The 26805-nt window shown below is 43.1% G+C and overlaps 1 protein-coding gene across 1 annotated transcript in view; it reads right to left on the bottom strand.

The window, feature by feature from the left end:
* Positions 1 to 26805, bottom strand: part of abcc4 (ATP binding cassette subfamily C member 4 (PEL blood group)) — a 129111-nt gene that overhangs the window by 27440 nt on the left and 74866 nt on the right. Inside the window, exons 12-16 of the mRNA XM_084327463.1 lie at positions 24775 to 24869; positions 22093 to 22179; positions 6603 to 6699; positions 2382 to 2579; positions 132 to 269 (exon numbers count right to left, since the gene is read on the bottom strand). Coding sequence (XP_084183589.1) covers positions 132 to 269; positions 2382 to 2579; positions 6603 to 6699; positions 22093 to 22179; positions 24775 to 24869 — 615 coding nt within the window. The remainder of the gene's footprint in view (positions 1 to 131; positions 270 to 2381; positions 2580 to 6602; positions 6700 to 22092; positions 22180 to 24774; positions 24870 to 26805) is intronic.

Here is a 26805-nt window from a genome sequence, read left to right as displayed (position 1 = left end):
AAAACGCAGCTCATTCTGATGTTCTGAACTACCATGGCTTGTTCTTCGTCATTGACCAAGCTCGTTAAAACAGGTGGCGTCGGAGGTGCTTTGCTCTGCACCAGTACGGGGTGCGTTCACCCTGGGCTTACCTGAGCCAGTACATTGAGGGACACGGCGAACAGCAGGACCGCAACGCTGGCTCCGGCTCTCAGGTACTTGACATATAGACGCACCCCGATGGTCCCGTCGGAGCGACTCTCCTCCGCTATGGTGTGGACGGCCTCCGCCTGCGCACAACACACCACAACAAGGACCGTTAATCAAGGACCAGCGGGGAGATTGAAACCCGGACAACTTTCCACCGTCGACTAAAAAAACACCTCTTCAAACAATATCTGAAATAATATCTGAATAAAAAAATATATATATACTAACCCTCTTACTTACTTCTACTACTATGCTACTATTCTTATACCTATCTAATACGTCTATACTACTATGCTACTATTCTTATACTACTACCTATCTAATATACGTCTATACTACTCTGCACTAGAGTGTAACACTCAAGCTCGACCCTCTGACCACTGACCCTTAGCTGCCAGAGATGTACCCCTCCTGGTGACACGTTGTTCACAATCTGTAAGTCACTTTGGATAAAAACGTCAGCAAAATTACTAAATTGAAAAATTTAAAACCCATACACTACGTGGCAAGAAAAGGGCAATAGACTGAGAGTTAGGTCAGGGTTAGGTCAGGGTAACTGCTGGACCGATAAGAAGAGGATGGATCAATGACCTCCCTAACGTCTAAGACAGGCTGTCGAAAATGTAATTTGCAGATGACACAAGTGTATTCTATTCACATAAAGATCCTGATACCATCATTAGGGTCTTAAATGAAGAACTTTTGGTGCTTAGTATGGCTTTCAGCGGTAACATATAGGTCTGTGAGTGTAATATTGATATTAAAATCGGAAAAAAGGAAAAACAATCCAAAAGTGTAATATTACGTGTTGTCGAGCAATGAGTTAATGTTCTGGCTACATATTTTGGCTAAATATGCCTCGTTTTATAAATGTGTATTGATAACATAGTGCTAATAAATCTAATAAATATGCATGATCAAGTTCAACAACGTGTGCTTTTATTTTGATATTCCTTAATTCCATGTTGAAATTGTGCAATACATTGTGTGGGGTCCCCAAAAAAAATCCTAAATAAAATGGGGTAACGTTATGAAAAAGTTTGAGAACCCCTGATCTAGAGGGTTTTTAGGCAATTATCCTACACATCCCTTTGTGGATTGTATTGTATTATATATGTAATTGTTATTACAGCCTTTTACAGTATATTGGGCATGGCTATCATACGGGAAACAATAGGTTTGAGGCGATAAAATCTCCGACCGATTGCTCTGTCCTGATTCCCTCTGAAGGGGAGGAGTTCCTGCAGACACTCCCCACACTAAACTATCCCAGTTCAAAGGGTAGGCGATACTGCCACCTGGCATAATTAGATCGCCATTGCAATTTTAACGTAGGCAGCGGTGTAAGGGAGACTCAGGGAGGTCCACACGAGTGTTTAGAATGGGGATCAAAGGAAAAATATCAAAGGATCTAAACCTGAGAAATCTCGGGTATGGCGCTCAACGGTTGGCGACGAAACCCGAGAAATGTCGGGTATGGCGCAGAAACAGTTAAAGGTCACTCCTGCTATATATTTATTATTACATAACTTGTAAAGCTGTATTGAGCCATGTTCCAGTCATATGTATGTCAGTTTGTCAATGTTTTGTTTTGTATAAAAAAAATTCAACAATAAACATATTTGTTTATAATTAACATAAATAGCATGGTAATAATAATACATAGGTTATTGATCAATGAATGTATTGATACATTTATTTATATTACAAATGATACACCAGTAGAAGTCATGTTAAACCTATTTCCTCATTGTCTTGCCTGTCTGCCTAAAAAAAATAGGATTGAGGCGATATTTAGCCAGGCGACAGAAGTTGCTGCGTGATCGTCGCTCGGAAATCTCCTGCTGTGTGGCTTCTCTCATTCATAACAATGGAAGCGATAAAATTCTATCGGTCGCCTGGCAAAAATCGCCCGCCGTGTGCATTGGACTTTATAGTCGCACATCGTATTAGTCAGTAATCACCATACAGGAGGAACCAGAGATCTTATAGCCAGAGCCAGGTGACATCATGAATCTCAAGAGTCCTGGACTTCCTTTAGGGGGGGGGGGGGGATTACAAACACTGGCTGAAGGGTCTCGGAGGGGGGGAGGGGCAGGAAACGCACGTATAAATGTTTAGAAATTGGAGAGCGCTCCTCTTGAACTAAGCAAAGAGAGAGAGAGAAGGAGGGGACGGTCGGTCGGACCCACCGGCAGCTGCTCGGACCCGTCTCTGACCGACTGCACGGAGGAGGCCTGGGAGAGCACGGAGTTCTGGGAGAGGGTGCGGCTCCGCAGGGAGGTGTCGTTAGGCTCCTCCTCCTCCTCCTCCTTCTTCTTGAGCAGGGAGGTGAAGTCGACTCCGGAGCACTGCAGCTCTGCGTAGGTCCCTGTTGCCACCATCTGACCCTGACACACACACACACACACACAAACACTTTATTTCTGCAGATCAGATCACACGTGCATAGGATTCAAATATTATAGGCGGTTCCGTGCAGGTATCCCCTCCCTACTTCCCATTTGCACCTGATTGGATAAAAGACATGCTGGTGCTCTAGTGTGACATCTAGTGGCTGAATGTTATCTATAGCACCTTTAACCTATAACCCCTAACCCTAAAATAGCCCCTTAGCAACCTACAAAGACAGGAAAAACGTGGTCCCCGCACGGATAGGAAAACAAAGACACACACACACACACACAGAGAGAGAGAGAGAGAGAGAGAGAGAGAGAGAGAGAGAGAGAGAGAGTCACGTCTTGTACATCTGCAGTACATTTGTGTTTACATACCACTATCGGAGCCTAAACACTGAGTGAGATTGTTGGATGTGTTTATGATTAAGAGATGCTCGAGTCTAGTGTGACGGCACGAACCCCTGAGACGCAGGCTGCCTCTCCCTGCAGGTTCTACCAGAGACACGGTCTGATAGCGTTACTAGGGGTGTGGACACTTCTCGATTCTAAGATGCATCGCGATGCGGACGTGGATGATTCTGCATCGATGCAGTGACAGAACATAATCGATTATTAAAATAAAGAATTTAAAAAGCTTTTATGTTCTTTTACAATGTAGCGCTTTGGGATTTGCTCCACAACTATAAAGCGCCCTACAAATCAAATATATTATTATTGTATTATTATAGCTAGTGCTCTGGTCATGCATCCACTCAACTCATAGAAAATACAGCATCAGGCTATTCTAAAAGTATTGATACTAATAAAGAGTATTGAACCATTTTTAACAGCTGGGTGTCGAGATACCTTTCTAGTATCTGTATCATGCAACACTAGTAAAGACATTTAGTTTGACATTCTGGTTTAAGAACTTTCTAAATAAAAGTAAATGTATCTGACTGCTTGTATTAATTGATGAAAAAGTAGCCATGTGCAGTAATATAGATTATAAAATTGAGGATGTAATATATTATTGAGCTGCATCGAGATGCATCGTAGAATCTAATCGAATCGTGAGGCCAGTGAAGATCCACAGCTCTAGGAGACGAGGCACTCTGGCAGCTTTGAACGGGGAGATCCTGCGTCACCGAAGACGGTGGATTCGATGGGACCGGTTACTGTTAGTATTGTGTATTGTATATTATATGGTAACTCAGAACATTGTACATATGTCTATACCGAACACTGTGACCTCATTTTCTTCTTCTAAATTCATGCTATATTATGTTATTATGTTATTTGATACTATCTTGTCTAGCACAGTCTCTGGAGCGTAACAGTAAGAAGCATTTTGTATGAAAGTATTCTGTACTTCTGTATGACAACTATTAAAGAACTTGAACTTGAACTTGTTAGACGAAAGAGACTCTAGTCTAAATCGAGGTGTGAATGTGAGTTATGGAGATGTCCCAGCGTGACGGCAATCTCTGCCAAGAGGCTGGGAACCGTGCGGCGAGTGGTTGCCATGGGAACCAAAGACTCTCTGGTAGGGCCGGGGGAAGATTAATCAAGGTTACATTTCAATTACGATTTTGTCTTCCCACGGTCATGTAAGCGAGATAAAACAATTATTGTGGCGCATGCCGCGTTGCTCTGATTCAGTCTAAGTGAAGTAAATGCAGCGCACCCTTCCTTCACAACAAAAAGATATCTATGGAAAATAGATTCTTAGAAAGGCTTGTTAGTCCCCAACGTCCCGCCCAGCAGGCCGTGTACATTCCGTCAACCAGACAGTGATTGACATTGCGCTTTAAGTGGGAATGCCACGCATTTTCAGATTTCACCCATGTTCTTCCTGTGCCTCAGGACAGTTAAGTCAGTATGTTCTCCCTGTGTCTCTGGACAGTTCAGTCGTCAGTATGTTCTTCCTGTACCTCAGGACAGTTCAGTCAGTATGTTCTTCCTGTGTCTCAGGACAGTTCAGTCAGTATGTTCTTCCTGTGCCCCCAGGACAGTTCAGTCAGTATGTTCTTCCTGTGTCTCAGGACAGTTCAGTCAGTATGTTCTTCCTGTGTCTCTCAGGACAGTTCAGTCAGTATGTTCTTCCTGTGTCCTCAGGACAGTTCAGTCAGTATGTTCTTCCTGTGCCTCAGGACAGTTCAGTCAGTATGTTCTCCCTGTGCCCCAGGACAGTTCAGTCGTCAGTATGTTCTTCCTGTGCCCCCAGGACAGTTCAGTCAGTATGTTCTTCCTGTGCCCTCAGGACAGTTCAGTCAGTATGTTCTTCCTGTGCCCCAGGACAGTTCAGTCAGCATGTTCTTCCTGTGCCTCAGGACAGTTCAGTCAGTATGTTCTTCCTGTGCCCCAGGACAGTTCAGTCAGTATGTTCTTCCTGTGCCTCAGGACAGTTCAGTCAGTATGTTCTTCCTGTGTCTCAGGACAGTTCAGTCAGTATGTTCTTCCTGTGTCCTCAGGACAGTTCAGTCAGTATGTTCTTCCTGTGTCCTCAGGACAGTTCAGTCAGTATGTTCTTCCTGTACCTCAGGACAGTTCAGTCAGTATGTTCTTCCTGTGCCCCAGGACAGTTCAGTCAGTATGTTCTTCCTGTGCCCCAGGACAGTTCAGTCAGTATGTTCTTGCTGTGTCTCAGGACAGTTCAGTCAGTATGTTCTTCCTGTGTCCTCAGGACAGTTCAGTCAGTATGTTCTTCCTGTGCCTCAGGACAGTTCAGTCAGTATGTTCTTCCTGTGTCCTCAGGACAGTTCAGTCAGTATGTTCTTCCTGTGCCCTCAGGACAGTTCAGTCAGTATTTGTGAACACGCACCAGTCGCACCACTCTCTCCCAAAGCTAGAACTCAGAGGAAGAATCCTCCAGGCCGTCATGTAACTGGGATGTCAAATCTGGGGCTGAAGTCTAACCAGAATTAAAACCTCACTTGGGTGTAAGAGCTCACTGCAAGTATAGTCAAATTTAAGACCGTTTTAATACCACTTAGACCAACATTGAATACCAATTTCACAACCATACTAAAAAGCACATAGTGACACTGAACTGGGGGCTGCACTTGTGCACCAATTTTAATTATCTCGCCAGACGCACCAAGCTCCCGGTAGCCCTGCAAAAAAAAATTACTTGAATACAAAAACATTTCATATATTTTATATTATTTAAACCCCGACAGCCGGGGTTCTCCCCCAAAAATGTTATACCTGTGCAAATGAAATGTAAGACTTTTTAATACCTTTTAAAAGAATATGTAATTTGTATTTTATGGTTGAGAATTGTGATATCTAACTTTTATTCACTGTTTTGTTCGTTGTGATGTTTTCTTGTGAGTACTTCAATGTTTGTGGTTTTATATTTTTATTTTGTGTGTGTTTGTATTTTTAATGTTTGGACCCCAGGAAGAGTAGTCTCACTTTGGTGTAGACTAATGGGGATCCACAATAAAACAATAAAACGCCAACATTTTGGGAAATTAGCTTACCGTCTTCTCCAGAGAGAGACAAGAAGATAGATACCAGTTTCCTCTCAATGAATGGAAGCGGACATGGCCGGTTAGCCTAGGCATTGTCCAAACACCTCTCCCGAAGGCTAACCAGCACTGTCCACTTCCATTCATTGTGCTAAGCTAGGCTAGCTTGCAGCCAGATAGCTTTCTACTGAACGAGGAAACTGGTATCTATCATCTTGCCTCTCTCTGGAGAAGACGATAAGCTAACTATTTCCCAAAATGTTGGCGTGTTCCTTTAAGGCTTTAAATTGAGAATGATGTATTTAATACGTTTTAAGACTTTTTAATACCCTGCAAACATTTTATGGCCCCACAAAGTCAGAGCCCCATTCATTGTCTATGGAGCAGCTTCAGACTTTACATCCCAGTGACATCACCGACTGGAGGGTTTGTGAGAGGCGTGGGGCACAGGAAGTACATAAGTGCATTCTTAAAACAGGTGACGTTCCCCTTCGACATACAGCCCTGTCATCCAGCGAGTCAAAAGGTCAGATATGTGTGGAATGTGGGCGGGACCAACCTCTTTAAGAACCAGGATCTGATTGGCTGACTTCAGGTACTGCAGCTGGTGGGTGACCAGAATACGAGGCTTGTTCTTCAGCAGGCCACAGATACACCTGGATACACACACGCACACGCACACACACACACGGTCATGAAAAATATAATTTTTTTGCATTTGTTGTACATTTACTCTGTGTGCTGTGCATCCTGTGTGTCCTGTGCGTACTGTGTGTCCTGTGTGTCCTGTGTGTCCTGTGCGTACTGTGTGTCCTGTGTGTACTGTGTGTCCTGTGCGTACTGTGTGTCCTGTGTGTCCTGTGTGTCCTGTGCGTCCTGTGTGTACTGTGTGTCCTGTGCGTACTGTGTGTACTGTGTGTCCTGTGCGTACTGTGTGTCCTGTGTGTCCTGTGTGTACTGTGTGTACTGTGTGTACTGTGTGTCCTGTGTGTCCTGTGTGTCCTGTGCGTCCTGTGTGTCCTGTGCGTCCTGTGTGTCCTGTGTGCACGTTAGCCTAGTTCTTACTCCAGGCTGCCAGGTTTCACCTAGTGATGCACCTTCTGCCTCTTAAAAAACCTGTGCATGAACACACTTGGCATGAACAAACACACACACACACTTTCACCTTTATTCATAGTATACATTCAGATTAACATTCTTTATTGCCTATATTTATTTATTGTAACATATAACTGTTAATCTTTCTCATATTTTTATATATATATTCAGATCACATTTTATTGCCTATATTTATGTCGTTCTACTATTGCCCTGCCCATACATGTACCTCCCCTCCCCCATTGTGCTGTGATGCACAATAAAGGAACATCTTATATTATCTTACACACACACACACACACACACACACACACACACAACACACACATACACACACACTTGCCCTCGGCCTCATAGGGCGAAGCCTGTGGCCGCCAGAGTGTGGGGAAGTTTCCATGGGCCGACCAACCAACAGGCAGACAGTGTGACCTACAGTATAGAGCTGCTATAAAACGATCACGCTGAACACTTAAACTGCTATGAAGAGAAAATAACACACCACTGTGTTCTCCTTTAGTGGTGCAAGGAATTAATCCCTCTTAAGATCCAAGTCCAAAGACAAAAGTAAATTCCCGCCACACACTGTGTGGGGTTTCGATCACAAGAGCTTTTCTCGAGACAGATAACCTACAACCTGAACGTTCACTGAAGCCGTGTTTGTTTGTTTATTTTTATGTTTTACCCAGGGACAGTGAACATCTTCAGTTTCCACATCAATGTAAATGTGCCAGATTTTAGCTAATGAGCTAGTCTCCATCTGTAGTCCCTGCCTACCATGCATGTCTTTATGGTGTGAGAGGAAACCAGAGTACCCAGAGGAAACCCACGCAAACACGGGGAGAACGTGTAAACTCCACACAGGAAGGCCCCCTGCTGGGGTTCGAACCCAGGACCTTCTTGCTGTGAGGCAGCAGTGCTAACCACTGTGCCACCGGATGTGTGGTACTTCTCATCTCTCATCACCGTGTCTAGGGCTGTACCGAATGCTTCGAAGCTTCGATCATAATGTTGACATTCGAATTCTAAATCAACATTCGAATTAAAAAAAATATATATATATATATATTTTTTTTTAATCTTTTTGTATGTGTCTATTCAATCTGTTTAAACCAATGGGGGTTTTCTTCACAGTTGCAGATAAAGTTTAGGCTACACCAATATTATACTATAAGACGTCACCATCACTTTCGTACCAACTGTGCCATTATTGGCATAATCAGAGTTGTATTTGCTGAGATCTCAGCGTTCATCCTATGTGTGTGTGTGTGTGTGTGTGTGTGGGCGATGGCTTTGAGGAAATCAGAGAATCGATTTTTCAGATCGCCTATATAGCATGCATACGTACACATAATACTATCGATAATCGAGCGTTTATTTGAAAACGATTCATAAATATGCCAAAAAATTACAACGTTCTAGAATATTCCAGTACAGGGCGTTTTATGGAATCTTTTTATTTTCCTTGAAAACGAGGGATTTTCAAAATGCTATCAAACGGAAATTAACCGATAAAAAAACAATCCGCTTCGACAATGTTGACTGGAAAATGAGTCATTGATAAACGACGGGCAGATTAGACACATAGCCATAATTTAAAACATAGATTAGGCGATATTAACGCTAAGATTGAAGTGGATGGTGGGCATTCAAGCACTAAATTGTGTGCCCCCTGCTGGCACTGAAAGAGTTAAAGAAAGTTGATTTAATAAAAAAAAAATACTAATTTAATCAGATTAATCACTTTATTCAAATTGAGGATAATTTTTCTTTTTTTTTTATTGTATTTTTTTTTACAGATATTTTTTTTTACAGACATTCGAAGCTTCGTTCGAATACTTCAATAGAAGCTTCGAATGTTAAAAAATGACATTCGGTACAGCCCTAACCGTGTCGCTGGACTAGTGTCTTGTTGTTCCCTACTGGTCTGAGAGGTTATGTAAGAGGGAGACTGGACTAGTGTCTTGTTGTTCCCTACTGGTCTGAGGAGGTTATGTAAGAGAGAGACTGGACTAGTGTCTTGTTGTTCCCTACTGGTCTGAGGAGGTTACTTAAGAGGGAGACTGGACTAGTGTCTTGTTGTTCCCTACTGGTCTGAGGAGGTTATGTAAGAGGGAGACTGGACTAGTGTCTTGTTGTTCCCTACTGGTCTGAGGAGGTTACTTAAGAGGGAGACTGGACTAGTGTCTTGTTGTTCCCTACTGGTCTGAGGAGGTTATGTAAGAGAGAGACTGGACTAGTGTCTTGTTGTTCCCTACTGGTCTGAGGAGGTTATGTAAGAGGGAGACTGGACTAGTGTCTTGTTGTTCCCTACTGGTCTGAGGAGGTTATGTAAGAGGGAGACTGGACTAGTGTCTTGTTGTTCCCTACTGGTCTGAGGAGGTTACTTAAGAGGGAGACTGGACTAGTGTCTTGTTGTTCCCTACTGGTCTGAGGAGGTTACTTAAGAGGGAGACTGGGACTAGTGTCTTGTTGTTCCCTACTGGTCTGAGGAGGTTATGTAAGAGGGAGACTGGACTAGTGTCTTGTTGTTCCCTACTGGTCTGAGGAGGTTATGTAAGAGAGAGACTGGACTAGTGTCTTGTTGTTCCCTACTGGTCTGAGGAGGTTATGTAAGAGGGAGACTGGACTAGTGTCTTGTTGTTCCCTACTGGTCTGAGGAGGTTATGTAAGAGAGAGACTGGACTAGTGTCTTGTTGTTCCCTACTGGTCTGATGAGGTTACTTAAGAGGGAGACTGGACTAGTGTCTTGTTGTTCCCTACTGGTCTGAGGAGGTTATGTAAGAGAGAGACTGGACTAGTGTCTTGTTGTTCCCTACTGGTCTGAGGAGGTTATGTAAGAGGGAGACTGGACTAGTGTCTTGTTGTTCCCTACTGGTCTGAGAGGTTATGTAAGAGGGAGACTGGACTAGTGTCTTGTTGTTCCCTACTGGTCTGAGGAGGTTATGTAAGAGAGAGACTGGACTAGTGTCTTGTTGTTCCCTACTGGTCTGAGGAGGTTACTTAAGAGGGAGACTGGACTAGTGTCTTGTTGTTCCCTACTGGTCTGAGGAGGTTATGTAAGAGGGAGACTGGACTAGTGTCTTGTTGTTCCCTACTGGTCTGAGGAGGTTATGTAAGAGGGAGACTGGACTAGTGTCTTGTTGTTCCCTACTGGTCTGAGGAGGTTACTTAAGAGGGAGACTGGACTAGTGTCTTGTTGTTCCCTACTGGTCTGAGGAGGTTATGTAAGAGGGAGACTGGACTAGTGTCTTGTTGTTCCCTACTGGTCTGAGGAGGTTATGTAAGAGGGAGACTGGACTAGTGTCTTGTTGTTCCCTACTGGTCTGAGGAGGTTACTTAAGAGGGAGACTGGGACTAGTGTCTTGTTGTTCCCTACTGGTCTGAGGAGGTTATGTAAGAGGGAGACTGGACTAGTGTCTTGTTGTTCCCTACTGGTCTGAGGAGGTTATGTAAGAGAGAGACTGGACTAGTGTCTTGTTGTTCCCTACTGGTCTGAGGAGGTTATGTAAGAGGGAGACTGGACTAGTGTCTTGTTGTTCCCTACTGGTCTGAGGAGGTTATGTAAGAGAGAGACTGGACTAGTGTCTTGTTGTTCCCTACTGGTCTGATGAGGTTACTTAAGAGGGAGACTGGACTAGTGTCTTGTTGTTCCCTACTGGTCTGAGGAGGTTATGTAAGAGAGAGACTGGACTAGTGTCTTGTTGTTCCCTACTGGTCTGAGGAGGTTATGTAAGAGGGAGACTGGACTAGTGTCTTGTTGTTCCCTACTGGTCTGAGGAGGTTATGTAAGAGAGAGACTGGACTAGTGTCTTGTTGTTCCCTACTGGTCTGAGGAGGTTATGTAAGAGGGAGACTGGACTTGTTGTTCCCTACTGGTCTGAGGAGGTTATGTAAGAGGGAGACTGGACTTGTTGTTCCCTACTGGTCTGAGGAGGTTATGTAAGAGGGAGACTGGACTTGTTGTTCCCTACTGGTCTGAGGAGGTTATGTAAGAGGGAGACTTGGACTAGTATCCATTGTTTGTCCTCTTCCTGCCTGCTGGCCTCCCCCCAGCAAGGCTGCGTTTCAACAGTCCAAACATATTCATTTCCTACTTTATCTTAAGACAGATTAAAAGGCCCAAACCACAATCAAAACCCAAACAAAAGAACCTATCATGGTATATTGGGAGGAATTATTATTCTTATTCTCAAGTGAAATGATGTCTTGGATTCAAGATTCAAGAGGTTTATTTATCATACCAGGGCATACAGTGAAATGCGGTTGGCCGTGCCAGCTTCGATTGTGCAAGAATACAATATTAAATAAAATAAGTAGAAGATGATAAGGTAGACATAAAATAGACATGTAATAAATCCTGAGATGAAAGCAATACAATGTTGAGCTACGAATTAAAGGCACTGGGTCCTATGTACACTACTATACAATATATACAGTTTTACATCTATGTCCCTATGCTATACTTGCTAGTACTAACTATACAGTACTATACAATAATCACAACAAGTTCTTTCCTTAGTTTCAAGTTTCAAGTTTCTTTAATAGTTGTCATACAGAAGTACAGAATACTTTTGTACAAAATGCTTCTTACTGTTGCGCTCCAGAGACTGTGCATGACAAGATAAGTATGAAATAAAAACATAGTAAAAATAGTAAAAATTAGAAGTAAAAAAAGAGGTCACAGTGTTCAGTTTAGACATATGTACAATGTTCGTAGACGTAGTTACCATACAATATACAATACTGTGCAGTGTACTAATATACAATACTATATAGTGCAAGGCATAAATGGACGAGGTGCTGTTTAGGTACAATTCACAGTAGGTGTACGAGTTGTAGTGCAAATCCTTTATCAATAAATATAAAGTGTAAGTGTGTTTGTGTGATCTAAAGTGTGGAGAGTGGGTGCTGCAGTGTGTTGTTTGTTTGAGTGAGTGTGTGCGTGTGGGTGTGTGTGCTGTGTGCATTTGATGGTTGTTGCATAGTGATTATTGTTCGTTTAGCGATTATTGTTCGTTTAGCAGCCTGATGGCCTGGGGATAGAAGCTCCTTCTGAGTCTTTCTGTGCTCGCCATAAGACTCCGGTATCGCTTGCCTGACGGCAGCAGTTCAAAGAGGCAGTTGTTCGGGTGGCTCGAGTCCTTAATAATTCTCTTAGCCTTCCCCTTGCACCGCTTGTTGTAAATGTTCTGGAGGGTGGGAAGCCCCCCTCTAATTGTGCGTTCGGCTGAACGTGTCACTCTTTGTAGTCTGCTACGGTCTTGTGCAGTGCTATTCCCAAACCAGGAGGTGATGTTGCCGGTCAGGATGCTCTCTATTGTACATGAGTAGAAGTTCCTAAGGATCTTCTGACTGACTTGGAACTTCCTTAGGCGCCTGAGGAAGTAGAGGCGTTGTCGTGCCTTCTTCACAACACTGTCAATGTGTGTGGTCCATGTCAAGTCCTCGGATATGTGGGCTCCGAGGTACTTGAAACTGTTCACTCTCTCAACTGGTGCCCCGTCGATGCTGAGGGGGCTGTAGTCCTTGACCCCCGACCTCCTGAAGTCCACAATCATCTCTTTTGTTTTGCTGACGTTCAGGGAGAGGCAGTTCTCCTGACACCACTGTGACAGGTTCTCTACCTCTTCCAGGTAGGCCCTTTCGTCGTTGGCAGAGATCAGGCCCACCACTACTGTGTCATCAGCAAATTTGATGATGGTGTTGTTGTTCCGCTGTGCTACGCAGTCATGTGTGTACAGGGAGTAGAGGAGGGGGCTCAGAACACAGCCCTGGGGGGCCCCTATGTTGAGCGTGATGGATGAGGAGGTGCAGTTGCCGGCTCTTACCACCTGGGGTCTGCCCGTCAGGAAGTCCAGGACCCACTGGCACAGGTCATAGTTCAAGCCCAGGTCCCTGAGCTTGGCTATGAGTTTGGAGGGGACTATGGTATTGAATGCTGAGCTGTAGTCGATGAACAGCATTCTCACATAGTTCCCCTTCCTCTTGTCCAGATGTGATGCTGCTGTGTGCAGCACATGGGCTATGGCGTCCTCCGTGGACCTGTTGGGGCGATATGCAAATTGCAGAGGGTCCAGGTTGATGGGGAGGGAGGAACAGATGTAGCCCTTCACTAGCTTCTCAAAGCACTTCATGGCTATGGAGGTGAGGGCTACAGGGCGGTAGTCGTTGAGGCAAGCGGGCGTAGATTTTTTGGGTACAGGGATGATGGTGGACTTCTTCAGACAGGTGGGGATGACCTTCTTTTTTTCCTTCCTTAACACATTCAGCGCCATGCCCGAGTATAGTCGGGTTATCTCGCCAGCGGTTGAGCGCCATACCCGAGTATAATCGGGTTTTAGATCCTTTGATCTTTTTCCTCTGATCCCTGTTCTAAATCATCATCCAGATGATTCTAGCCGCCCCTGGCTCGTTTGTATACGTTGGAATTGCAATGCCGATCGAATATCACCAGGTGGAAGTATCGCCTACCTTTGAACTGGAATGGAATACACGTTTTTCTTTTTTTTTGGTAAAGGCTCCTCCTCCTGCTTGAACAGAGATTCACATCGATCGCCTCGAAATTCCGTTGCCGAAGCGTATTTACCATCGATGCGATTATTCTTTTTGGAAAACCTTCTGGCTAAGGTAAGAATATGTCTATTTTACCGAACCTGAAACATGTTTTTCTAACGATCACAGTTTTGTGTTTTACCGGACGTAAAACATGCTCAACAAACACAATCCGTTTTTTTGTGTGTTAAAACGACCCCCGCCTTTAGGATTTTGTGAAGGTACATGTGTACATGGTATATACCTTTGATTTGAGAGTATTTGGGGTTTCAGGGGATCAACCAGAACGGTTTGGGCTTATTGCACATAACACGTTTTATCTCGCAATCTATGGAAAAAGACTGGATTATCTTGGAAATGCGCAATGTTTAGCGTGTAATAAACTACAAACTACAGTGTGTAGAAACAAACTCTTTTTTCCATGTTGGACTACAAGTAGTGTCTGTCAAATGAGCCACACCATTGTCTTCACAGCTATAATACAGAACACACACACAGCTCTGCAAAATTACCATTTTAAGCGGGCCTTGAAGCAGCAGAGATGGGGACAGCTTATGGCGCTGAATGAGTTAAAGTGTCCTTAAAGTGTTGACAGTATGAATGATAACTAAACCTGACATATTCACTAGATTTTCTTAGCTGTAAAAGCTTTATTCACTCGTAAATGTATTTTTTTTTCTTTTCTTTTTTTAAAATCTTTTCCCCCCTACTTTTTCCGATTTTTCTCCCATCCCACTGTTAGTCATTATGCCAATTCCCAACCCCCTTCCTGGTCGTTGCGCACTTTCCCCTACTGTTGGTCCGAGAGGCCGGAGACTGTCACATGCTTTCCTCCGACGCATGTGACTGGGAGAGTGTAACGTGTGGGAGGCCGCACTACCTCTCTCCAGATCCTACCCTCGCTGAGCAGGCGCCCCGACCGAACTGTAGGGGTCGCTGTCCACAACGCCCAGGACCCACCCGCCAGCTTTCCCCACCCCCTAATACTGCCAATTGTATTAGTGTGAACGGCCAGCCAAGGTGGTGACAACGCCGGGAGCTGGATTCGAACACACGAACCCAGCGTCTCCAGCGTTGGTGACGAACGCAATCTCCGCTACGCCACCTGACCGCCCCGTAAATGTATTTGTTATTGGATTCAAACAGACTCAAGATTCCCCAAAAAATCCTCAAACGCTTATTTTTCCATTTGCAAGTCAAACTTCCCAAGAACCCAAGTACATATTTCCATCATTTAAATTGTTTGAATTCTGGTTTGGGACCTTAAAACTGGACATTCATCTAAACTTACAACGATCAATTGGTCTTTGACACTTTTGGATGTCATTTACATGGAGATCTCCACTGCTCGCTCGGGTGATTGGAGTTGGGCAATCTAACGTTGAACTGTGGGCCTCAGCGGCCGAGAAAGTAAAGGCCATGATCTAGCGGCGAAGCGGGGTCGAGGTGTTGGTCCTGAGGGGTCCTGGGGTGGGAGTGGGGGAAGAATCGTCTTTTGTAATGTCTGTGGCAACTTATTTTACTTTATTTTATATTCTGTTTTGATTATTTCTATTTAGTGTCATTATTGTTATTATTATATGACTACTGTTATTGTCCTGTGAAGTCCTGTCTATTATTGTTTATTATTATTATTATTATTATTATTATTATTATTATTATTATTATTATTATTATTATTAATTATTATTATTATTATTATTATTATTATTATTATTATTATTATTATTATTATTATTATTATTATTATTATTATTATTGTATTGTGTTGTGTCTTGTCACATGAAAAAAAAAAAAGCAATAAAAAGATTTGATAAAAAAAAAAAAAAGAAGCTGGACATTCATCTATTGCCAGGAATGTTTTGCGTATCTGGCCACTGTCCTCTACTGGAGCCGTGGCGTTCTCAATGGCATCATTCTCTCTAAAGAGAAGATGACTCTGGCTCTAGTCCATGGGTGGAGATCAAGAAAGAGCTGCGAGGGAAGGAGAAAGGCAGCGTTTTGAACACAATCTACACACATTCCTCCTTTACAATGCCTTGCTGTCGCTGTGATCTGGCGTCAAAAGCCCCCCCGACCGACCCCACCCTGGCTTAGAAGTGGAGTTCCAGGGGGACAGTGGACCTATAGTCTCTGGTATGTTCCTGTTGGGTGGATACAACAGCCCCCCCCCCAACGCCAGGGACAAGAAGGCGTCTGCGAGACGGCCCTGGAACAGGTTTGATTTATAACGGCTCACTGGAACAATAGTTGTACGGGTTCGGATACAGACGTGGTGGTATTACTATTCATATCCAAAATAAGCTTATCTCGGGGGCAAGATAAAAGCCAAATGGATGCTGGGAAATAAGTTGAAATAGGAGGACTTTACACGACACATACACTATGGGTGTAACCATTCGCCAAACCCATGACCTGACTTCTCCGTAAGTCAGTGCTGTAAGTGGTATTTCCTTTGTTAAAATAAGTGTTAAATAACACTACATTCCTACAGCCCTCACTGATACAGAGTGTTTGGTCAGTAACATGGGTCTTACTGACCAAACACTCTATATCAGTGATGGCTGTCAGACTGTAGAGCTATTTAACACTTATAAATAAATTAAAACCCTAAATACATAAATACCCTAAATAACCCTAAATAACACACCTTTAAAAGGGGAAAGCCAACATTATGGGAAATGTGCTTACCGTCTTCTCCAGAGACAGACAAGAAGATAAGATACCAACTTCCTCTCTGTGCGTTCAGTGGAAAGCTATCCGGCTGCAAGCTATCCTAGCTTAGCACAAATTAACGGAAGTGGATACGGTCCACTAGCCTAGCTGTTGGCCAAAAACACCTCTCCAGGGCCCTCATTCATCAATAGTGTGCGTAGAACATTTCTATTTCCACACGTAAGCACGGAATGTAGAACTAGTGTACGCACAGGGAAGTTGGGATTCATCACACGGTGCGTACGCAGGCTCTATGCCCCTCCGTGTTGATGAATACCACTTTGTTCTACCGTCAATGCTCGTGCATGATTATCCATATATGGTCATGAAAATGAGGAAACACCCCCCATGGGATGTGAAATAATGGACTGACCCGAGCGGAACCCTGAGAAACTCCACAAAGATTGTTCACTGCTGTCGAACCAAGAAGACACTATCGCGTATTATGGGATAAATAATAAAAGGCGGACTTGTAAACGGTGATGTCAGATATCAACGGCTCCCTAAGACCATTGCTGCAATTCTGCCTGGACAGCTCAGAATACTAATAAAGACCGTTCGTTGACCACTGTTTGGCGTTGGTTGTGTGTCATTATAACCGTGCTGTAATATGAATGCCTTTATTAGTTGTGTTCGATTGGCTATATGATTTTTAGAGGCATCTATTTTGTTGTCGGCTAATAAAGACCGCGCTGGAATATGACTGCCTTTTCCCGTGTTGTTTGATTGATACCCAGGGATTAAAGTTCTCCTCAATTCTATTCCAAATCGCGATGGATCTCCCGTCAATTTTCTACCTGCTGCATATGATTTCTAGAGGCATACTACAATCTATTTTGATGTCAGTATTGGGTAGCCTATATAAACAATAATAGAGAGCATATACAAGAACAATGAATCTCACTGCATGTATGATGTAGGCATGCCTTTCAATACATGAACTTGAATTCCATCATGTTTGTGTGCGGGACTCACAAGGCTGTTGTCACAATGGGTGGTACCGGTACAGTAATAATTACAGTCCACACAATATCACGATCCATGCCATAGCCTATGTTCTATTAGGACATGATCTGTGACGACAAATGTTCTAGAATGTTTGATTAAGATATCATACTCTGACAGCATGCCTATGAGCAACAAAAACGCGAACTTGAATCCCATCATATACATAGTCTGTCCACTATCTGCATGGTGTCATTGCAATGCGTTTTCTATTCTTTCTTATACAGTAAAAAGGGGGAAGAACACTATATTCATATGACTTATTCTGCTTACAGCTTCGAAATTCCACTTGTTTCGTTTAACGTAAAGCCTTTTAAATATAATCAAAACGTTCCCGTGTTTCGGCGGTCTGTGCGCAAAATAATAACGAGTTGAGCTTTATGATTTATGATGAATTGAAAATGGGGGACCCTGATGTAAACAAGACGAAAGTTGGTCTGCATCCCCAATTAACAATTGTATGTACTGAGCTGTACTGTACTGTACCCATTCTGCAATCTGTTAATAAACTTTTCAATCAATCAATCAATCAATCAAGCTACGCGGAGCGCAGTCAGTCAGTAGCCTACACCCCGTATATTCCGATAACGCTATATAAACCATGCTGCATTCATTCTGAGAGAAAGATCTATTATTCCAAATGCTATTTATAGGGTTTTGACCATAATTACACTACTGTTGCTATTTTACAATGAACTATAATGAACTACGGTTCGTACAGAACATGCCAGTGTTATTATGCACAGAAGCTCATTTCCTTGTTGTAATAATATATTCTACCACTGGGCGTCAGGTAAGTGTGGTCTGACCTGTGCGTAGATGTAAGCACGGAGTCAAGTTCAAATCGAAATTGATGAATCCCACTCTTTGCTTAGAAATGATCGTACTGCGTAGCACAGCGGAACAACAACACCATCATCAAATTTGCTGATGACACAGTAGTGGTGGGCCTGATCTCTGCCAACGACGAAAGGGCCTACCTGGAAGAGGTAGAGAACCTGTCACAGTGGTGTCAGGAGAACTGCCTCTCCCTGAACGTCAGCAAAACAAAAGAGATGATTGTGGACTTCAGGAGGTCGGGGGTCAAGGACTACAGCCCCCTCAGCATCGACGGGGCACCAGTTGAGAGAGTGAACAGTTTCAAGTACCTCGGAGCCCACATATCCGAGGACTTGACATGGACCACACACATTGACAGTGTTGTGAAGAAGGCACGACAACGCCTCTACTTCCTCAGGCGCCTAAGGAAGTTCCAAGTCAGTCAGAAGATCCTTAGGAACTTCTACTCATGTACAATAGAGAGCATCCTGACCGGCAACATCACCTCCTGGTTTGGGAATAGCACTGCACAAGACCGTAGCAGACTACAAAGAGTGACACGTTCAGCCGAACGCACAATTAGAGGGGGGCTTCCCACCCTCCAGAACATTTACAACAAGCGGTGCAAGGGGAAGGCTAAGAGAATTATTAAGGACTCGAGCCACCCGAACAACTGCCTCTTTGAACTGCTGCCGTCAGGCAAGCGATACCGGAGTCTTATGGCGAGCACAGAAAGACTCAGAAGGAGCTTCTATCCCCAGGCCATCAGGCTGCTAAACGAACAATAATCGCTAAACGAACAATAATCACTATGCAACAACCATCAAATGCACACAGCACACACACCCACACGCACACACTCACTCAAACAAACAACACACTGCAGCACCCACTCTCCACACTTTAGATCACACAAACACACTTACACTTTATATTTATTGATAAAGGATTTGCACTACAACTCGTACACCTACTGTGAATTGTACCTAAACTGCACCTCGTCCATTTATGCCTTGCACTATATAGTATTGTATATTAGTACACTGCACAGTATTGTATATTGTATGGTAACTACGTCTACGAACATTGTACATATGTCTAAACTGAACACTGTGACCTCTTTTTTTACTTCTAATTTTTACTATGTTTTTATTTCATACTTATCTTGTCATGCACAGTCTCTGGAGCGCAACAGTAAGAAGCATTTTGTACAAAAGTATTCTGTACTTCTGTATGACAACTATTAAAGAAACTTGAAACTTGAAACTTGAACGCACAGGGTAAGCACAGATCTGTGCGTAGAACACGTTTGATGAATGAGGGCCCTGGAGCTTTAAGTTAGGCTAGTAATCCGTATCGGCTTTCCTCCCTCCTGTGGTGTGTCTAACCTGGCGATATTGACAGTATATTGTTTGCCAATATACCTTGCTCTCTTGCAGACACAGGGTGCTACCAGTGTTAATTTTGGCAGCTATTTTCATTTTAGTTTTAGTCTTAGTCATGTGTCAAATGCTCCTTTTTCGTTTTCATCATATTTAGTCATCTTCATTTATTTTTCGTTTAGTCAGTTTTAGTCAACGACAGGTCTGAGCATTTTAGTCTTCGTTTAGTCTCGATTTAGTCTTAAATTTGTTTTAATTATTATATTTTTTTGTTTTATAATTTTTTTTGTCTCGCCACTCAGTTACAGCCTCATAAGTTGGCGTGAGTTTTTTCTAAAAAAAATAATAATAATAACGTTAGTGCTAGCTGGTTAGACTTATTGATCAATTGAAAACCTTTATTTATCCCCAAGGGGAGATTCAGGTGTTCATCACAGCATCAACACAGCCATCTAAAAACAGTTAATACATAACATACAATTATTTAGTACTTTGTTAAAAACAAAGTGTGTGAAGTTTGTCAGGGTCCTGGTTATTTTGACATGATTCAAATCCACGTTGATGAGTATGAATGCGTTGGGATGTGCTGTCTGTATCCCAGACTAGCAACGGTAGAATGCTACTTCTGGACCGCGGCGCTGGCTTTGTTCAAAACTGGGAAAACCACTGGTCCAAAGTGAATGAAACGTAAGCGCCGGATCAGGCCCGGGGAAGCCGGATGGGCCACAGAGCTCATATTGTTGAGCCGCAGTATTACATCTGCTGATGTGGCCTCCGGGCTTCAGGATCCCACTGTCTGGTGACAGTAATTAGACTGTGACCTAAAGGGAAGGGTGTGTTGTGTCACGCACAACGTCCTCCGCCCCGGTCCCGGGCTCACGTCGCCCCGCGGGGTGGTTCAGCACAGCCTTGGCCGGCTGCTAGGCTCGCGGCGGTAGTGGGTGATACCGGTGTTACTTGGTGTTCATGCCTCCTCCGATACATGTGCAGTCGCCAGCCGCTTCTTTTCACCTGACAGTGAGGAGTTTCACTGGGGGAACGTAACGCGTGCGGAGGTTCGAGCTATTTCCCCCCAATCCCCTCCCTGCTGAACAGGCGCCCGGACCGACCAGTAGGAGTCGCAGTTTACAACGACCAGGACACCATGCGTTGAGTGCCAACAACAAGTTTTCTCGTTATTTCTTTTATTAGCGATATCCATTAATTTTTCATCCATCCAGCCTCACGTTATCATTGGGACTGGCTCTGATCTCGAAAAGGGCAAATACCGCCCCCTATCGTCTCCCGGATGGTATTGCACCCATTGGATTGGAGTCAAATAAAAATGCATGAGAAAAAAACTCCGGATTCCACATTTTACTTCTGAGCCATGTAACCTGAGACTATTCCATTCATTGAGGCAACCGAAAGCAGCGTAAATTATCTGTTTCGAGGTCTAACGTTGGATCAATAAATGCGATCGATATTTGGAATGGCGATCAGGAATTGGATTAATCTTTTTGCAGAACATCTGATGTGAGGTAAGGACTTTATTTTACCAGTCTTGGGGTAATCCGATGTTTTTTCACATATTTCACAACGTGTCTCGTATGTGTGTATGTGTGCGTGCGTAACGTTATCGCCAGGCAGGGCATAGATAATCGATTTTTCAGCCCGCTTCTCTAGCGTGCATAAGTACACATATACTTTCGATAATCTAGCGTTTATTTGAAAACGATTCATAAATAGGGTGAAAAATGACAACGTGTTTTGTGTATTCCAGTAAATGGCTATTTTCGCTGATCTTTCTGGAATCACTAGAAATCTTCAAAACTATACTCGTATTCAAAACGGTATAAAACGGAAATGTACTGATGAAAAAACAATCCGTTTCGTACATGTTGACTGCAAGCAAGTCATTGATACGCGACGGTTGTATTAGACACATAGCCAGATATAGTTTATGCGTTCGCAAATATCCCCGTCCTCTCATTGACTAAAGCGCTGGCACTCAAGCGATAAATAGCGCACCAATGTGTTAATGTACTGATTTATTTTAAATCAGTCACCTCTGTCTGTCCAACAAATGGATACTAGTAATTGAAAATGAATTAAAAACAAACATAGACGGACAGACACAGCGGATCAATGTAGCCACATAACGTTAAAGATCAAAGTAAGCGCTCTACAGATAGAGCATCACTTTGTAAAATGTTCTGTGTCACGAGTTCATTAAATATGGGAAATTTCACATCACCGCGGCAACCCTACCAGATGCATACGAGTCCAACCAGCCTTAAGATGAATCCTACCTCGCATCCTATCACCCAGTCATTTGATATCGCAGAGCTTGTATTCGACAGGTCTTTGTTCTGTAAAAGCCCACTATGCCGTCCGCAAAGATTTTATTCCATTTCTCAGCATGCGACCTGGCCTTGTCTCTAGTGAAGTGACAATACGCCCATGTGCTGATGCCCTCTGTAACCCAGAGACACTCACTGTTCAAACAGGTGTCTCCCGACCTCCGCGTCCACGGCACTCAGAGGGTCGTCAAGGAGATAGATGTCAGCATCCTGGTACACAGCTCTGACAACACACACACACACACAAAGACACACACACACGCACAAGTACACAACTTTGTCATTGTTTATGCAGTGACGCGGGAACTAGGGGTGCTGAGGGTGCTGCAGCACCCCCACCTGTTGGCGGGGAGTTGTAACTGCAAGCAACGTCAAAAGATTTACTAAAAATGTATACAAAACTTAAATTTTTTTAGTTAGCATTTTAGTGTAAGCAGTCTAAAACATGGTTGTTTTTTTTAAATGGTTGAAATCCATTTTTTTTATGATATTTTCTGTGTATCTGATATTCTGATTCTGTTAAAAGTACCCTGTGAGACCCACGGTTGCAAAATTACAAAATCACTTTTAGCCATTTAAAAAAATAATGTTTATTTAAATTTTTTTAAAGGGGAACTATTTGACTATTTCTTTCACTATTTGGGCACTTTTACACAATTCCTGTGAGTCTATGGAACACCTAGGTTTAAAAAAGAAAAAAAAATGCATTGTTTTGTATTTCTAATCAAGTACTCAAAAACCGCATTTTTCTACCTCAAGATCTTAAGCCGTTTTGAGGCTGGGCTCCAACCACTGTGTGGCCTGGTGCCAACTGCCACATCAACTGCCACATTATTATGCAGCTGAGAAATCTCTGACATCACAGATACTGTATGCACATTTTCAGATGACTCAGTTCAGTGAGGGTGAATATTGTGAGAGGAGAATTGGAAGAATGCGCCAATATGAGAATTAGAGATATAGATCCTATATAAGTCCACATAGCTAAGAAACAATGGTAAACACTGAAAAAGGCCATTTATAAGATAGTTCCCCTTTAAGCACATGCATAGTCAATTGGTCCTGTTGTTCAGCCTCACAATGCTATTTGATAGTAAATGTGTTTATATGTCCCACCCTCTGGCCTCTGAAGTTGCTAATGTCTTTTTAATTTGGGCCTCACAGGGTTAACCTCTTAAGCCCGAGATATACAGTAAAAGTGTATATTTTCAGCATTACGTTTGTTTACCAATTATTTTAACTGTTATTAGTGAAATATAAGATTATAGAAATCTCAGGGCATTGAGTCGGAAACCGGCGCATATTGACAGGAGGAAGTGGCACATCCAAAAGTGAGTGTAGTCTTTTGAAGGAAGAGACTCAGGGCTTTCAAATTTCGAAAAACTACCCTACCCAGCTCACACCAGCCCCTGTCAATCATCTGACTTCTGGATTTACTTTTTCTCTTATTTTTTGGGATTATCTCCCACAAACCTGAACGTTATTGCCATAAAACAGAACGCAGTTAGTTTCTCTACCTTTCTGTGAACGTCTTGCAAAAGACGGTGTTGCAATATGATGAAAAATGGTGGAGAAATTTACATTCTAAAAAAGATGGCAGAATTCAGTACTGTATCTACAAAACCTTCTGTTTAATCATCTTCCCTTTATTAATTTGCTTAGATTTTTCAGGTCTGGTCAATTTTAGCATGGTGTTATTCACAGTCAAAGATAATTTTTTTTTTAAATAGAATTGATATTCTCCTTTGGTTCATTACAATTTACTCAAGCCTAGTAACAGACACACTATTTCCCACACTGATCCATATATATCCCTAGATTCAGATACCAAGAACATGCAAATGGACCATTAAAAAAAAAAATTAAATGTTTATTCTACGTCCTTATGGAATGAGTGACATAATTTTTTTTTTTTTTTTTTATTATTATGGATGGAAGAGCCACACCTTGACGGGCAAAGAGCCGCATGAGGCTCGCGAGCCGCGGGTTGGCCACCCCTGGCCTAATGGGTGTGTATATTGACAAAAAAGGAAAAACGTTGCGCGCTGCGCTCTTTTTGGCCTCCCGTTCAGCGCACCCGCCACCTATGACGTTATTATATCACTTATCTCCACACCCCCAACTCTGACTGACTTCCCGCGTCCCTGTGTTTATGGATAGAACGTACATGCACTGATCCACATTTAAGGATGATTCAATGATGTCAGGCCAAGCTCCGCCCTCCTTTCATGACAGAGGAAAATAAAAGGTTGTGATTGGAGGACAAAACAAAGATAGGTGGTTTTCTGCCTTCTCATACAAGGATGTTAGATCTGTCTAATAGAGAAACATAGATTACATCTCAATCACTTTTGTCCGATGACATCCAGAAAATAACTAGATCAGTACTCTGTATGATACTTAAAATGTAGGACTCAGAATGGGTAATCGCGGTGTATCGGTGCAGATAGACCACTGCACTTCCGCGTTACATTGAGCTCATGGAGGAGAGAGCGGGGGGAGAAAATGAATGAATGTGGATGAGAGCCATGACATTAAGTGGTTGTAGCTACGGCTGTGGGGGTGCTGGAGACATGATCCAATATACTTTTATATACGCCTGAGTCTCCTGAACACAGAGAGACCAAGCCCAAGTCGCACCCCCACACAGCCGGAGCTACAACCACTTGATGTCAAGGTTCTCATCCACATTCATTCATTTTCTCCCCCCCCTCTCTCCCCCATGATTTCAGAATACCGGAAGTGTTGCGGTGGTCTATACCTGCATATAATATCCAAATATTCAACTATAGTACTATAGTACGTGTCCTTTTCTTACCTGGCCAGGTTGACACGAGCTTTCTGCCCCCCGCTGAGGGTGGCTCCTCTGTCCCCGATCAGAGTCAGGTCTCCGTCCGGGAGCAGCTCCATGTCCTGCACACACACACACACACACACACACACACACACACGCGCACACACACACGCACACACACACACGCACACACACAAAATGTAATACCAATTTCAAAACCATATTAGCACCAAGCTCCCAGTAGCCCCACAAAAAACAATGACTTTAATTTTTTAAATCATCTCCCCCCAAAATGTAATACCTGCTATACAAATAAAGTTGGATTGGATTAGGATTGGACTTTTTAATACCTTTTTTTAACTCATTGGACGCCACGGACTGGAGCACCGTTTGTTCCTACCACGACAACGCTCTAAATTAAGATAGGAATAAGTGGCGGTGTTTGCAAGGCTATATATATATTCTATATTATAGCTATGGATACAATACTATGGCCCATTTGACATCAACTATCTATCGTTCAATATGTGAAAAAGAAGAAATGCTTTTCATCAATACGTTCGCGTGTTATACCGTGGTGAATATAAGTATAGTTTTAGAGTGATCCTGTCTAATCCCAGAAAACGACGATATGCAGCAAAACGTGAATTTCACTAAAAGCGTTGGCGTTTCTCACCTGGACACGCTACTATTTCCAAATCAAATGTATATAATAGGTATTATGTTTCATCATGAATGCATGAAAGGGGAGGGGGGGGGGGGCAATTTTTTGATGTTTTGATCGTCACCAACGGCATACGTTGTGGAGTAACGTTACACACAGACGTTGCGATCGAGGTGAAATCATGGTTGGATAAAAGCAGGATTGATATCATTTAGTCCTTACCTTCACTAGGAGGTACCCCAAAAAGAATATTCCAATTTTCTGATCGCGAGTCAAAGTATTGGGGTCCATCATGTCGCCAACATAATCCATCACAACAGATGCATCGGGGGCATTTGACGCTTCTCAATGCGATCGGGATACCCGCTCGACCCGCCTGACAAAGAAAACTGCGCCCGGAGACATTTGAACGTTGAACGTCCTTGCGCTCAACGCATGGCGAGATAACCCGACTATCCTCGGGTCTGGCGCTGATTGAGTTAAGGCTTTAAATTGAGAATTGTGAATTTAATACTTTTTAATACCCCGCAGATACCCTGTTAAAGATACAATCTGTAATGCCGTCACACGGTGACCTCTAGGCAAGAGAGCCCTGGATGGTATTGCACTTTGTTTATATGTTCTGTTTTGGTCTGACGTGTGGGTTGGCGTTCAGGGATGAGGGAGGGGTTGCTGCTGCTGGCCACACCTCAGGCTCTGCCAAGAGAGGTCTGAAGAAATTCACAGTATAATAAGTTACTAAACTCCAATCCAAAAGACGTGCACGTTAGGGTTCCTGCCGTTGCCCTTGACCGAGGTGCTGGCATTACAACTGTGTGTGTATGTGCACATTGATATTCCAAATAGTTGCGTCACACTCGTTTCATATACTGAGGAAGCTCAAAGTGCTTCCCCATTTCTTTCAGGACATGTTTGCCCACAATTACCAATTTCATAATTACTCCACACGTAGCTCCTGTTTTCTTAGACCACCGCATTCCCGCACTTCCCAGTCTTAGTTTTGTATACTTGAAATTTTCTTTTCTGAAGTTTAAAAGAGCACTGCAATCTCATCTCCTAGCTCACCAATATTTTCCATATGGGCTCCCTTTACAAACTGTGGTCTGATGGCTTGTTGTATTTTGTAAATTTCTTCCTTGTCATTATTTGTAGTTTCTTTACTTTACTTATTTTCTCTAAACTTGAAGCCGTATGGCATACGTGCCTACTTCAGTGTCTATCTGTAGACCTGCTTGTATGTACCGTATTATGAATGAATGTTCCTTGTGTGTGTGTTTTTTTTTTTTTTTTATTGATGTAATCTCAATATAATTTAGCTTCTTGGAGAATGCCACATTGCCACATACAAGCCCCTAGAGGGTTTTTAGGCAAGTCTCCTTCACATCTCTTTG

Source organism: Notolepis coatsorum (genome assembly GCF_963971535.1).
Source record: "Notolepis coatsorum genome assembly, chromosome: 1".
Classification (NCBI taxonomy): Eukaryota; Metazoa; Chordata; class Actinopteri; order Aulopiformes; family Paralepididae; genus Notolepis; species Notolepis coatsorum.
This window is presented reverse-complemented; position numbering and strand designations above follow the sequence as displayed.